This window comes from Bos taurus, chromosome 2 (genome assembly GCF_002263795.3).
Source record: "Bos taurus isolate L1 Dominette 01449 registration number 42190680 breed Hereford chromosome 2, ARS-UCD2.0, whole genome shotgun sequence".
Lineage (NCBI taxonomy): Eukaryota > Metazoa > Chordata > Mammalia > Artiodactyla > Bovidae > Bos > Bos taurus.
In genome coordinates this window covers 5,973,991-5,989,413 of record NC_037329.1, presented here as the reverse complement: position 1 = coordinate 5,989,413, position 15,423 = coordinate 5,973,991, and the positions used below count along the sequence as shown (strand labels likewise).

At 43.9% G+C, this 15,423-nt stretch overlaps 1 protein-coding gene and 1 non-coding gene across 8 annotated transcripts in view; one reads left to right on the top strand and one right to left on the bottom strand.

The window, feature by feature from the left end:
- Positions 1 to 8,543, bottom strand: part of HIBCH (3-hydroxyisobutyryl-CoA hydrolase) — a 155,475-nt gene extending 146,932 nt beyond the window's left edge. For all 7 annotated transcript variants that reach the window (XR_003030586.2, XM_059877750.1, XM_024979729.2 and 4 more), the window contains exon 1: positions 8,426 to 8,543. Coding sequence is in view for 6 of the 7 variants with exons in the window: in XM_059877750.1 (XP_059733733.1) it covers positions 8,426 to 8,460 (35 nt within the window). In the remaining variant the exon portion in view is untranslated. The remainder of the gene's footprint in view (positions 1 to 8,425) is intronic.
- On the top strand, positions 1,597 to 1,668 carry TRNAW-CCA (transfer RNA tryptophan (anticodon CCA)). The gene has a single exon. It is a non-coding gene; the product is annotated as a tRNA-Trp (tRNA).
- Positions 8,544 to 15,423: the final 6,880 nt, after the last annotated feature.

Below are 15,423 nucleotides of genomic sequence, written 5' to 3'. Positions count from 1 at the left end.
GCAACAATGCCCAAGGCAGAAAAGCTGCCTCCTTGAGACAGAGGGCTCTTTATTGCTCACTTGTTCAGTCGCTAAGTCACGTCTGACTTTTTGCAGCCCCATGGACTGTAGCCCACCAGGCTCCTCTGTCCGAGAGATTTCCCAGGCAAGAATACTGGAGTGGACTGCCATTTCTTTCTCCAGGGGATCTTCCCAACCCAGGATCGAATCCAAGTCTCCTGCACTGGCAGGCAGATTCCTTACTACTGAGCCACCAGGGAAGCCCCCTCGATTGCTCACCGGTTCCCTGCTCATCCCCACCAGCTAGCACCACTCAATGCTCCCATCTGAGCATCTGCATATGAGTTTGGGACTCTTCGAACAGAAAGGAGCTGCAGTCCATGGGGTCCTTCCTTCATTGTAAGGATGATGTTGAAGCTCCAATACTTTGGCCACCTGATTCAAAGAGCTGACTCACTGGAAAAGACCCTGATGCTGGGAAAGACTGACAGCACGAGGAGAAGGGGACGACAGAGGATGAGACGGTTGGATGGCATTACCAACTCAATAGACTTGAGTTTGAGCAAACTCCAGGAGTCCGACATAACTGAGTGACTAACTCTCACTTTCAGCATAGGAAAACAAAATTGAATCAAGTATTGAGTCTTCAGAAACAACTACGTAAGAGTAAAGAGAGGCAGACCAAGAACCAAACCAAAAGAATACAGTTCAGCAAACCACAGAGAAGATGAAGGGAATGAGTGTTACTAACAACTTAAAAGAGATCAATCCCTTTGAAGAGGCTCCCTGATCTCTCACTTCCTTCTAAACCTGGTTCTCTTTTCCTTTAACACACTTACCAGAGCTGATAAATATTACTTCTATTTAAATATCTGTTTCTCATCTGATCCCCCTGGATTTCAAGGACCTGAAGTAAGAAACAATAAGAACAAGTAGTCTAGTTTGGCCACAGGATAAGAGAAGCGCCTAGAATACTATCTCCCAGGAGCTGTTAACAGAAGAGTAAGTACCATTGAATTCATGAGGTAAACTGGGGTCAAATCGTTGAAACCAAGGCTGGGAAGTTTTTATTTAATTCCATAGCTAAGTTCAGTTCAGTTCAGTTGCTCAGTCATGTCCGACTCTTTGCAACCCCATGGACTGTAGCACACCAGGCCTCCATGTCCATCACCAACTCCCAGAGTTTACTCGAACTCATGTCCATTGAGACGGTGATGCCATCCAACCATCTCATCTTCTGTCATCCCCTTCTCCTCCCGCCTTCAATCTTGCCCAGCATCAGGGTCTTTTCCAATGAGTCAGTTCTTCCCATCAGGTGGTCAAAGTGTTGAAGTTTCAGCTTCAGCATCAGTCTTTCCAATGAATATTCAGCACTGATTTCCTTTAGATTGGCCTGGTTCAGTCCAAGGAACTCTGAAGAGTCTTCTCCAACACCACAGTTCAAAAGCATCAATTCTTCGGCACTCAGGTTTTTTTTATAGCCCAACTCTCACATTCATACATGACTACTGGAAAAACCATTCTGTTGAAGAGACAGACCTTTGTTGGCAAAATAATGTCTCTGCTTTTTAATATACTGTCTAGGTCGATAGGGCTTCCCTGGTGGCTCAGAGGTTAAAGCGTCTGCCTCCAATGCGGTAGACCCGGGTTCGATCCCTGGGTAGGGAAGATCCCCTGGAGAACGAAACAGTAACCCACTCCAGTATTCTTGCCTGGAGAATCTCATGGATGTAGAAGCCTGGTAGGCTACATAGTCCACAGGGTCGCAAAGAGTCGGACATGACTGAGCGACTTCACCTAGGTCAGTCATATCTTTTCTTCCAAGGAGCAAGCGTCTTTTAATTTCATGCCTACAGTCACCATCTGCAGTGATTTTGGAGCCCCCCAAAAATAAAGTCTGTCACTGTTTCCACTGTTTCCCCATCTATTTGCCATGAAGTGATGGGACCAGAAACCATGATCTTATGGTTTCTGACTGCTGAGTTTTAAGCCAACTTTTTCACCCTTCTCTTTCACTTTCATCAAAAGGCTTTGTTCTTCACCTTCTGCCATAAGGGTGGTGTCATCTGCATATCTGAGGTTATTGATAATTCTCCCCGCAATCTTGATTGCAGCTTGTGCTTCATCCAGCCTGGCATTTTGCATGATATACTCTGCATATAAGTTAAATCAGAGCAGATCAGATCAGTCACTCAGTCATGTCCAACTCTTTGCGACCCCATGAATTGCAGCACGCCAGTCCTCCCTGTCCATCACCAACTCCCGGAGTTCACTCAGACTCACGTCCATCAAGTCAGTGATGCCATCCAGCCATCTCATCCTCTGTCATCCCCTTCTCCTCTTGCCCCCAATCCCTCCCAGCATCAGAGTCTTTTCCAATGAGTCAACTCTTCGCAGGAAGTGTCCAAAGTACTGGAGTTTCAGCTTTAGCATCATTCCTTCCAAAGAAATCCCAGGGCTGATCTCCTTCAGAATGGACTGCTTGGATCTCCTTGCAGTCCAAGGGACTCTCAAGAGTCTTCTCCAACACCACAGTTCAAATGCATCAATTCTTCGGCACTCAGCTTTCTTCACAGTCCAACTCTCACATCCATACATGACCACAGGAAAAACCATAGCCTTGACTAGACGGACCTTTGTTGGCAAAGTAATGTCTCTGCTTTTGAATATGCTATCTAGGTTGGTCATAACTTTCCTTCCAAGGAGTAAGCATCTTTTAATTTCATGGCTGCAGTCACCATCTGTAGTGATTTTGGAGCCCAGAAAAATAAAGTCTGACACTGTTTCCACTGTTTCCCCATCTATTTCCCATGCAGTGATGGGACCAGATGCCATGATCTTAGTTTTCTGAATGTTGAGCTTTAAGCCAACTTTTTCAATCTCCTCTTTCACTTTCATCAAGAGGCTTTTGAGTTCCTCTGCACTTTCTGCCATAAGGGTGGTGTCATCTGCATATCTGAGGTTATTGTTAAGTTAAATAAGTAGGGTGAAAATATACAGCCTTGACATACTGCTTTTCCTATTTGGAACCAGTCTGTTGTTCCATGTCCAGTTCTAACTGTTGCTTCCTGACCTGCATACAGATTTCTCAGGAGGCAGGTCAGAAGGTCTGCTATTTCCATCTCTTGAAGAATTTTCCAGTTTGTTGTGATCCACACAGTTAAAGACTTTGGCATAGTCAATAAAACAGAAGTAGATGTTTTTCTGGAACTCTCTTGCTTTTTCAAAATCCAACGGATGTTAGCAATTTGATGTCTGGTTCCTCTGCTTTTTCTAAATCCTGCTTGAACATCTGGAAGTTCACGGTTCACATCCTGTTGAAGCCTGGCTTGGAGAATTTTGAGCATTACTTTATTAGTGTGTGAGATGGGTGCACTTCTGCAGTAGTTTGAGCATTCTTTGGCATTGCTTTTCTTTGGGATTGGAATGAAAACTGACCCTTTCCAGTCCTGTGGCCACTGTTGAGTTTTCCAAATTTGCTGGCATATTGAGTGCAGCACTTTCACAGCATCATCTTTTAGGATTTGAAATAGATCAACTGGAATTCCATCACCTCCACTAGCTTTGTTCATAGTGATGCTTCCTAAGGCCCACTTGACTTCACATTCCAGGATGTCTGGCTCTAGGTGAGTGAGCATACCATCATGATTATCTGGGTCATGAAGATCTCTTTTGTTTAGTTCTGTGTATTCTTGCCACCTCTTCTTAATATCTTCTGCTTCTGTTAGGTCCATACCATTTCTGTCCTTTACTGAGCCCATCTTTGCATAAAATGCTCACTGGGTATCTCTAATTTTCATGAAGAGATCATTAGTCTTTCCCATTCTATTGTTTTCCTCTACTTCTTTGCACTGATCTCTGAGGAAGGCTTTCTTTTCTCTCCTTGCTATTCTTTGGAACTGTGCATTCAAATAAGTATATCTTTCCTTTTCTCTTTTGCTTTTCACTTCTCTTCTTTTCATGGCTATTTGAAAGGCTTCCTCATACAGCCATTCTGCTTTTTTGCTTTTCTTTTTCTTGAGGATGTTCTTGATCCCTGTCTCCTGTACAATGTCACGAACCTCATTCCATAGTTCATCAGGCACTGTCTACCAGATCTAATCCCCCGAATCTATTTCTCACTTCCACTGTATAATCGTAAGGGATTTGATTTAGGTCATACTTAAATGGTCTAGTGGTTTTCCCTACTTTCTTCAATTTAAGTCTGAATTTGGCAATAAGGAGTTCATGATCTGAGCGACACTCAGCTCCTGGTCTTGTTTTTGCTGACTGTATAGAGCTTCTCCATCTTTGCCTGCAAAGAATATAATCAATCTGATTTCAGTATTGACCATCTGGAGATGTCCATGTATAGAGTCTTCTCTTGTGTTGTTGGAAGAGGGTGTTTGCTATGACCAGTGAGTTCTCTTGGCAAAACTCTATTACCCTTTGCCCTGCTTTGTTCTGTACTCCAAGGCCAAATTTGCCTGTTACTCCAGGTGTTTCTCGACTTCCTACTTTTGCATTCCAGTCCCCTATAATGAAAACAACATCTTTTTTGGGTGTTAGTTCTAAACGGTCTTGAAGGTCTTCATAGAACCATTCAACTTCAGCTTCTTCAGCATTACTCGTTGGGACATAGACTTGGATTACCATGATATTGAATGGTTTGCCTTGGAAACAAACAGAGATCATTCTGTCGTTTTTGAGACTGCATCCAAGCACTGCATTTCAGACTCTTGTTGACTATGATGGCTACTCCATTTCTTCTAAGGGATTCTTGCCCACAGTAGTAGATATAATGGTCATCTGAGTTAAATTCACCCATTCCAGTCCATTTTAGTTCACTGATTCCTAAAATGTCAACATTCATTCTTGCCATTAACCCCACCATAGAGCTGCCAGAACTTACACAGGACTGGGAAAAAGATTCTTGGAGGGCACAAACAGAACCTTTTGTGCACCAGGACCCAGAAAAAAGGAGCAATGACCCCACATGAGACTGACCCAGACTTGCTGAGGAGTGTCCAGGAGTCTCCAGTGGAGGCATGGGTTGGTGGCGGCCTGCTGCAGGGGTGGGGGCAGTGAATGTAGCAGTACATGCACGGGATCTTTTGAAGGAGGTTGCCATAGCTAAGAGGATACCTCTAAAAGCTTCTGAGCAGAGAAATGGATGGCACTGAAGTAAACTTTCACAAGATTAACATGGCAGTCATGTGCAGAAACTATTCAAATTGCAAAGAGATAAGAGATAAATCAGCAGTCATGTACAGATGTGAGAGTTGTATCATAAAGAAGGCTGAGCACCAAAGAATTGATGCTTTTGATCTGTAGTGCTGGATAAGACTCTTGAGAGTCCCCTGGACAGCAAGGATGTTGGGAGGTGCAATGCAAAATAGCCTTGAAGGAGAAGGTCCTCGGGGAAATGGTGAAGGGCCAGAAGTACCCAGGCATTGTGTATTGATAGTTGAAAAACATTTCCTGCCTTTGGCTATGCTCGGCGCCAAAATTTAGCAATTAAACGTTAAAAACATTGCTTGAGAAAATGGGTCATGGATAAACACATGGGTCGTTAAGAACACGCTGTTCCTTGAAGTATCTTTTACTGATTATATCTTAGCCTTGTACGTGCTCTGCTGGCCGTATGCTCTAAGCTCTTTGTTCCTTGCTCCTATAAAAAGGCTTGACTGCAGAAATAAAATTGTCAGTCCTTGCAGAGACTGTCCAAGTGTTATTCTTTCAGGTTCACTGTTTCCAAGTCCCGGGAAGAAAATTCCCACAAAGGAGATCAAACCAGTCCATCCTAAAGGAAATCAGTCCTGAATATTCATTGGAAGGACTCATACTGAAGCTGAAACTCCAATACTTTGGCCACCTGATTCAAAGAGCTGACTCACTGCAAAAGATCCTGATGCTGGGAAAGACTGAAGGCAGGAGGAGAAGGGGACAACAGAGGATTAGATGGTTGGATGGCATCACCAACTCAATGGACATGAGTTTGAGTAAACTCAGGGAGATGGTGAAGGGCAGTGAAGTCTGAAGAGCTGAGTCCACGGGGTCACAAAAAGCTGGACACAGCTTGGCGACTGAACAAGAGATAAATCAAGTTTCCACAAAGTGAACATAAGAAGTGTGTTCAAATTCAAATGAGCAGGAAGAGATAAGGATTGAGCGCGTGGGAGAACTTAGATAACTTTAGGAATCTAAAAGGATGGACAGTACTAAGAAGTTGAAAGTGCAGAGGTGGAACAAGGGTTGCAGTTACGTCCAAATGTACATTTGAGGTGCAAAGAAGACATTCAGGTGTTTGTGAATAGTACTGGAGCTCAGGACAAATTAGGGTTAGTCATACAAACCTGAGAGTTATCTTCAGAGAGAGGTACTTTATTGGGGAATAATGACAACAAATTCCAAGGGCTGTATTGGCACCAGGGCAAGATAAGTAGTGGACAGTGGTAGTAGGAAAGCAAGACATTGGCCGAACAGCCAAGGGTAGCCGGACTTCAAGGACTGGACAACAATGTCAACCACAGCACAGAGACCCTACTTCCTCTCAGAAAACTGTGGCACCCTATTACTTAGTACATTTGTAGACTACATTGTTATAGACTGGATGATACTGGCCTCCGTGCTCTGCTTTGCTAGGGTAATACCCACACCAGGCCTACTCCTGGAAAATGCATCTCTGATCAAAACCCCCAAATGGGTCCAGGATTTGCCTAATTAGTGCACCTTGCAATACTGGAAGGAACAAAGCCAGCCTGAACTCTGGGAATAACAAAGTCTTTCCCAAGTCATTTAATTTTGTTAACAAATATGCCTTCCCAGTTTGTTTCTCAAACAATCTGGTATTTGTTCACAGCTTCAAAAAAGCAGCAGCAGTGATTGTTCTTTATAAAGAACTGATTGTTCTTTATACCTGCCAAGTCTCTCTGTGAGCTGGTTAGAGCCACAGGGACAACTAATTTCAAGGTATAAAAATAAACAAGTAAATAAATTTTTTAAAAAATAACCACACAGAGAGAACAAAAGCAACTCTTCTATTTTTTTTTTTTTCCCCAAATACTGAACACCAGGTCCTCGGTGTCCATTCATGCTGTCCCTTCAGTTGTGTCCGACTTTTTGCTACCCTGTGGACTATAAGCCCATCAGGCTCCTCTGCCCATGAGATTCTCCAGGCAAGAATACTGGAGTGGGTTGCCATGCCCTCCTCCAGAGGATCTTCCAGACCCAGGGATCAAACTCACTTCTCTTATGTCTCCTGCACTGGCAGGCGGATTCTTTACCATTAGCGCACATGGGAAGCCCCCAGGCCCATGGATACAAAGTTAAGACAAGACACATTGCTCTAAAGCTGTGCATGCTAAGTCGCTTTAGTCGTGTCCGACTCTTTGCGCCCCTATGGACTATAACCCGCCAGTCTTCTCTGTCCATGGGATTCTCCAGGCAAGAACACTGTAGTGGGTTGCCATTTCCTCCTCCAGGAGTTCTTCCCCACCCAGGGATCGAACCCATGGTCTCTTCTGTCTCCTGCACAGGCAAGTGGGTTTCTGACCACTAGCGCCACCTGGGAAGCCCCCTCTAAAGCCCTGAAAATGAAGTGAAGCCGCTCCGTCGTATCCGACTCTTGGCGACTCCATGGACTACAGCCCACCAGGCCCCTCATCCATGGAATTTTCAAGGCAAGGATACTGGAGTGGGTTGCCATTTCAACTATCCTTAAATGAAAAAACCACTCCCATCTCTTATCCCCAAGGCAAAAGCCAAGGTTAAAAAAACCCCAGGAATTTCAGCTGTCAGGCCAATTAGCGGTTCTCCTTCAAGTGGTCCCATCTGCTACCTGGTAATGCACGGGGGGCAGGCAAACGGTCTCAGGACTGCTGCAGCCTGCCTGCCTGCCTACAGTGATAGCTATCAGATTTTCTCAGCTGAGCTCCAGTGGCATTAAGCAGCACTTTCAAACGTTAAACATCTTTGCACACACACTTCCCCAAGGCAAGCTGTGTGTGCGCAACACACGGCTCAAAGTTTCAGACACCTATACCAACGCTGGAATCATGCGACACCTAGCACACCAATCACACCACGAGCACAGAGACACCTAGCAAAGCACGAATGTTTGTTAGCAGCACCAAAAATGCCACAAAATTCCTCCAAGTGGAAACTCTGCGTGTCCCCCAAACTTACTCAACTAAAGAAGGAAAGGAACGGGGGTCAAGGCTGCCTAAGAGCCAGAGAGGCAGAAAACGAAGGCGATGCTGAGAAGACGGTGCTAGAAGGAGTAAGGCGAGGAGGTGGGTGGAGGGATGACCCGCGCGAGTCGGGTCTGAGAGCTGAGTCTCCAAAGGCGATGAGAAACTTCAAGGCCAGACAGTCCCCACTCCCGACCTTTTTCATCCGGGCAAGCGCAACTGACGAGGCTGTCCTTAGCCGCTCGCTTACTCACCTCGACATGAGTCTGCACAACCTCTGCAACCCCATTGCCAAAACACGCGAGCTAAATCAGCGCTGACTGAGCAGCCCCCTTGGCGTGGCTCTTCACGTCAGGCCCGCCTACTGCCGCCGGAAGCCTCCGGAAACAGACGGCAAGTCCTCCAGAGAGCTAGAGAGGCCTAGAGCAGGCCTTTTCCGCTGCGCCTCGCTAAGGGGCAGGGCGGGAACAACTGCTGAGGAAATGGACTGAGAGAGAAAGGAGGTGGGCTGGGCCCAGCGGAGCGGGGCCGGGGGGCGGAGCGGGGCCGGGGGGCGGAGCGGGGCCGGGGGGCGGAGCGGGGCCGGGGGGCGGAGCGGGGCCGGGGGGCGGAGCGGGGCCGCGGGGCGGAGCGGGGCCGGGGGGCGGAGCGGGGCCGGGGGGCGGAGCGGGGCCGGGGGGCGGAGCGGGGCCGGGGGGCGGAGCGGGGCCGGGTGAAGGCGGAGGTCGAGGTGGGGGTGAAGACGCGGTCAGAGAGCAGAGGCGGGCTGATAGGGAGCGTGGGAGGAGATTGCTCGCTAGGGGCTCTGTTGGGAAAAGCCCAAGCGGTCAAGGTAGCTTACTTTGACTATCGAAGAGTGATAGAAGAGACTTTTCTGGAGCTTTAAGGCCTTTTTTAAAATTAAAAATGTAAGCTTAGGACTTCGTTAGCTGTCCAGTGGTTAAAACTGTGCAGCCAGCCACTTCAGAGGACATAAATTTTATCCCTGATTTGAGAACTAAGATCCCGCATGCCTGGCGGTGGGGTCAAAAAAATTTTGTTTTTAATTTTAAAAAATATAAACTTACTCTCTATTCTGAGAATCAAATGGATGAAATATATGTGATAAGAATACATTTATGTAATCTTTTGCTAGCCTAACAGCAGAATATTAGTATTGAGATATTAATATTTCCTGTTTTTTGGAAAAGTTATAAATTCCCCAGTCTTAATGACAGACAAGAATTATCTCCTTAAGAGATGATAGATATGTCTTCAACTGAACTAAGTTACTGTTATCAGTGAAAGCATAATTGCACTTAGAAAGTAGCCTACTCTTCAATGAAACCAAAATTTAACTCATCCACTGGTATCCACTATTACATAGATACAGAAGATTGGTCCTCTGCCACCTGATACACCCAGATGTCCCTCAGCAAACATTTCATCGCCACTGAAGCACTGATAGATTTATCAAGAAGGTGGAACTCAGGGAAGAATTTCAGAGAGAGGGAATTTGAAGGAGTTAGTCTCAGCAATTTGACATCTGTGGATATACCGTAAAGGCTTTGGTCCAAAATTACCTTTCTACTTACCTCAAATATAATTACCAAATAACCATTGAACAGAGGACAAACAGGGCGACAGAAAGAACTCCTGACTTCCAATTCAGTTTTTAATCAGTTGTGGGAAATTGCTATTTGACATCACCCTCTGACATCACCTTCTTTGGGACTGAAGAAAGGCAGGCAACGCCAAAGAATGCTCAAACTATGGCACAAATGCACTCATCTCACATGCTAGCAAAATAATGCTCAAAATTCCCCAAGCCAGGCTTCAACAGTACTTGAACCGCAAACTTCCACATGTTCAAGCTGGATTTAGAAAGGGCAGAGGAACCAGAGATCAAATTGCCAACATCCACTGGATCATCAAAAAAGCAAGAGAGTTCCAGAAAAATACCTACTCGTGTTTTATTGACTATGCTAAATTCTTTGACTCTGTGGATCACAACAAACTGTGGAACATTCTTCAAGAGATGGGAATACCAGACCACCTGACCTGCCTCCTGAGAAATCTGTATGCAGGTCGAGAAGCAACAGTTAGAACTGGACATGGAACACCAGACTGGTTCCAGATTGGGAAAGGAGTATGTCAAGACTGTATATTGTCACCCTGCTTATTTAACTTATATGCAGAGTATATCATGAGAAATGCTGGGCTGGGTGAAGCATAAGCTGGAATCAAGACTGCCGGGAGAAAGCGAAGAAGAACTAAAGAGCCTCTTGATGAAGGTGAAAGAGAAGAGTGAAAATTTTGGCTTAAAGCTCAACATTCAGAAAACTAAGATCATGGCATCTGGTCCCATCACTTCATGGGAAATAGATGGGGAAACAGTGGAAACAGTGTCAGACTTTGTTTTTTGGGGCTCCAAAATCACTGCAGATGGTGGCTGCAGAAATTGAAAGACGCTTGCTCCTTGGAAGAAGAGCTATGACCAACCTAGACAGCATATTAAAAAGCAGAGACATTACTTTGTCAACAAAAGTCCATCTAGTCAAAGCTATGGTTTTTCCAGGAGTCATGTATGGATGTGACAGTTGGACTATAAAGCTGAGCACTGAAGAATTGATGCTTTGAACTGTGGTGTTGGAGGAGACTCTTGAGAGTCCCTTGGACTACAAGGAGATCCAGCCAGTCAGTCCTAAAGGAAATCAGTCCTGAATATTCATTGGAAGGAGTGATGCTGAAGCTGAAACTCCAATACTTTGACCACCTGATGTGAAGAACTGATTCACTTGAAAAGACCCTGATGCTGGGAAAGATTGAAGGCAGAAGGAAAAGGGAACGACAGAGGATGAGATGGTTGGATGGCATAATAAACTCAATGGACATGAGTTCGAGTAAACTCCGGGAGTTGATGATGGACAGGGAAGACTTTCGTGCTGCAGTCCATGGGGTTGCAAAGTCGGACACTACTGAGTGACTGAACTGAACTCTGACATCACCGTCAGTTAGTGTGCACAAAAAATGAACAATCATCAGCATGGTTTACTTTGAAAAGCATGGGCTTTCCCATGATAAGTCCAAAATTCAAATCTTCCCTATGCCCCAGCCTCATGTGTGTGTAATCTGTGGCTTACAGGGCCCCATGCTTAGAAGGACTGTGCCTTTGCTTTATTGCTATTCTTTTAATAATTTTTGAACAAAGGAATCTGCATTTTCATTTTGCACTAAGCTCCACAAATTATGTATTCAGTCCTGACCTGCCTCTAACACACTAAGAATTTAGTGACCTTGGGCAAATTATGTAACCTAAAATCTTTTTCAGTGTTTTTATTATTTTAGGTTAAGAATTCTAGTTGCTGACAATGCACAGAATGGGAAACAAATTTGCAAATGATATATATGGTAAGGAGGTGGTATCTACAATGTGTAAAGAACTGTAACAACTCAACAGTAAAAAATGACAAATAGCCCAATTTTTTAGATGGACAGCAGATTGAAAAAACAGTTCTCTAAAGAAGTTGTTGTTGTTGTTTAGTCACTAAGTCATGTTCAATTCTTTGCTACCCAGTGGATTGTAGCCCACCAGGCTCCTCTGTTCACGGGATTTCCCAGGCAAGAATACTGGAGTGGATTGCCATTTCCTTCTCCAGGGGATCTTCCCGACCCAGGGATGGAACCCAGGTTTCTTGCACTGCAGATAGATTCTTTACTGTTTAAGCCACCATGGAAGATCAAAGAGGATGTACAAATGATCAATAATCATATGACAAGGTGCTCAATATGATTGGCCATCAGGGAAATTCAAATCAAAACCATGATGAGATGTGACTTCACACCTATTAGGATGGCTATAATCAAAAAGACAGATAATAACAGGTGTTGGTGGAGAAATTGGAATCCTGAATACTGGTGGGAATGTAAAATGCCATGGCCATTTCAGAAAAGAAGTCTGACAGTCCCTTAAATGGTTAAACACAGAGTTACCACAAGACCTAACAATTCCACTTCTGGATATACACCCAAGAGAAATGAAAACATAGTCCACACAAATCTTTATGAAAGCATTCTTTATAATCATGAAAAAGTTGGCCTAACTGGTGGATTTTTAAGTGATATAAGCACACAATAAAATATTATTTGACAATAAAAAGAAATGAACTGTTGATACATGCTACCACATAAATGAACCTTGAAAACACTGCAACGTGAAGAAGCCAGTCACAATAGATGACATTTTTTATGATTCCAGTGATATGAGTGTCTAGAACAAGCAAATATATAGAGACTGAAAGTAGACTAGTGGCTGCCTAGGGCTTGGGAGGAGTGGTGGGACAACTGGAGGGTGACAGCTAAGTCATATGAGTTTCTTTTTGGTGTAATAAAAATATTCCAAAATATGTTCTGATTTTTTGTTGTTGTTGTTTAGTTGCTAAGTCATGTCTGACTCTTCTGTGAACCCATGGACTGTAACCTGCCAGCCTCCTCTGTTCATGGGATTTCCCAGGCAAGAGTACTGGAGTGGGTTGCCATTTCCTTCTCCAGGGGCTCTTCCCAACCCAGGGATCAGACCCGAGTCTCCTGCATCTCCTGCATTGGCAGGTGGATTTTTTACCACTGAGTTACCATGGAAAGCCATTGTGATGGTTGCACTAAACTAAAAACTATTGAATTACATAATTTAAATTGATAAATCTGTATTATACATGAATTATGTCTCAAACCTAAAAAAAAAAAAAAACAGAATTGTGTTTGCTCCACATCCTTATCAATATTTTGTGCTGTCAGTCTTTTTAATTTTAGTCTACTGGTGTGTGTATAGTATTGTCTCATTGTGGTTTTCAGTTACATTTCCCTTGTAGCTAATGATATTGAGCACTTTTTCATATACTTTTTATCTTTTTCTGTAAAGTAGCAGTTTTAACTCTCTTGCTCATTTTTAAATTAGATTATCTTTTTATTAGTGTTTGATGCAATAATTATCAGTTGCTGATACAAATTACCCCAGAGTTTAGCAACTTAAAACAACAAATATTTATTACGTCTCTGATTCTGAGGCTCAGGAATCAGAGAGAGGCTTAGGTGGATGGTTCTGGCTCAGAATCTTCACTGAGATTGCAGTCAATTCGTTAGCTGGGACAATGGTCATTTGAGTGCTCTCCTGGGGCAGAAGAGCCCACTTCCAAACTCACTCACATGCCTGTTGGCAGCCTTCAATTCTAGCCTCAAGGTCCTCTCTTTAGGGTTTCTTGCAAAGTAGCAGCTAGCTTCTTCCAGACTAAGTGATCCAAAAGAGAGCCACCAAGACAGAAGCCACCATATCTCTTATAACCTAATCTTGGGAATGAGGTACCATCACTATGCCCTATTCTATGGGTCACACAGACCACGCCTGGTACAGTGTGGGAGGGGACTCCACCAGGGCGTGATTACTGGGATGTCATCGAGGGCTGTTTGGAGGCTGGCTACCACTCTTGAATAGTTTTTTCTTCTCTCGTTGCCAATCAGTCATCCAGGCATACCAGTGATTTCTTTGCAACCTATCTCAGATTTGCCCACTCCTAACACCTCACTGCTACTGTCCTAGTACCCATATTCATGTTCATCCCAGATGTAACTTCTCTCTTATCTCTCAACCATCACATCCTTTACTGATTTTACTGATAACAAGCCTTCCTAGGATACCTTTTGACTTATTATTTAATTGCTAAAAAATCTCCCAGTCATCTATTACTATGCTGTTCAAGCTTCCCAGGTGGTGCTGGTGGCAAAGAACCTGCCTGCCAGTGCATCTCCTGATGTAAGAGAGGAGGGTTCGATCCCTGGGTTGGGAAGATCCCCTGGAGCAGGGCATGGCAACCCACTCCAGTATTCTTGCCCAGAGAATTCCATGGACAGAGGAGCCTAGCAGGCTACAGTCCATGGGGTCCCACAGAGTTGGGCATGACTGAAGCGACTTAACATACACACATGTTGTTCAACACCAGACACAAATGATACTGAGCACTTGAAAGGTGTCTAGTGCAACTGAGGAAATGAATTATTTTTAATTTAAATTTAACAATTGAACCAGTGACTAAAATATTTTTTAATATTGCTTACCTTTGAGCCACATTTCTGAGTGCCCTTTCTTTTCAACTTCCTCTCTCTGGCCACATGGAATTTCATACACACTTGTGGTATATCTGCCTCTCTCTTGGTGCTTTGTCTAGTCACTGAGGGCCTCTAATGATCCAGATGCTGAGTTAGGTGTTAGGCCCTGCAGCCTTGGAGTTTACATGGTGCAATGGGAGCACAGAGTAGGGCCACTTGTCATAGTCTAGGAATCAGAAAAGGCTACTCAGAAGAATTCAGGTTGTTCTGTTTTTTATCCATTTGGCTGCTTTGGATCTCAATTGCAACACATAGAATCCTCATTACATCATGTGAGGTCTTTCATTGTGGCCCACGGACTCTCTAATTGTGGTTCACAGGCTCAGGAGTTGTGGCACGGGCTTAACTGCTTTGTGGCATATGGGATCTTTGTTCCCCAACCAGGGATCAAACCCACCTCCCATGCATTGAAAGGCAGATTCTTAACCACTGGACCACCAGGGAAGTCCCTGGTTTAACTGTTTTGAGCTATAAATTGGTCACCTTAGATCCAGAGATCATGAGATTTAACCATCTGTTTGGATACTGGGGATGTTCATGAGTTCCAGCATTATGTGGATTTGGTAGGCAATGATGGGTTGTTTCTCAGATCATCAGCCAGTATCATGCTCAGTGTATTGATTCAAACAGCAGCTGATAAAGTTAGGAGCATGAATAAAATAGGAAATTTCAAAAACAAAGATGGTTTCTGTTAGAAAAAAAAATCTGTGTATATATGCACAGAAACACTAGAAGAATATATACCCAAAATGTTAGCAGCAGTCATCCTTGGGTGGTAGTAGAAACAGGGGTGACTCTCTACTTCGCTATTACAATTTATATTTTTTATTGTTTCTCTTGAGAGTAAATAATTGTTTTGCAACAAAAAGTGGTTTTTAAGGACATAAAAAACATTACACAAGACCTACCACGTTTTCTTTGTAGGTGATTCCCCAAATACTTTTTGGATGAATTTGCGATGTGCACTAGGTTTCTAGTAAATTGCCACCAGGTGGTGATTACATCACATCAAAGATGGAAAGACATGTTTTTTTCTTAAGGTAGTGTCTCCAAATCAGATTCCTTATGTAAGAGCTTTCATTTATTGCTTATTTTGATATAGTGCATGCACAAT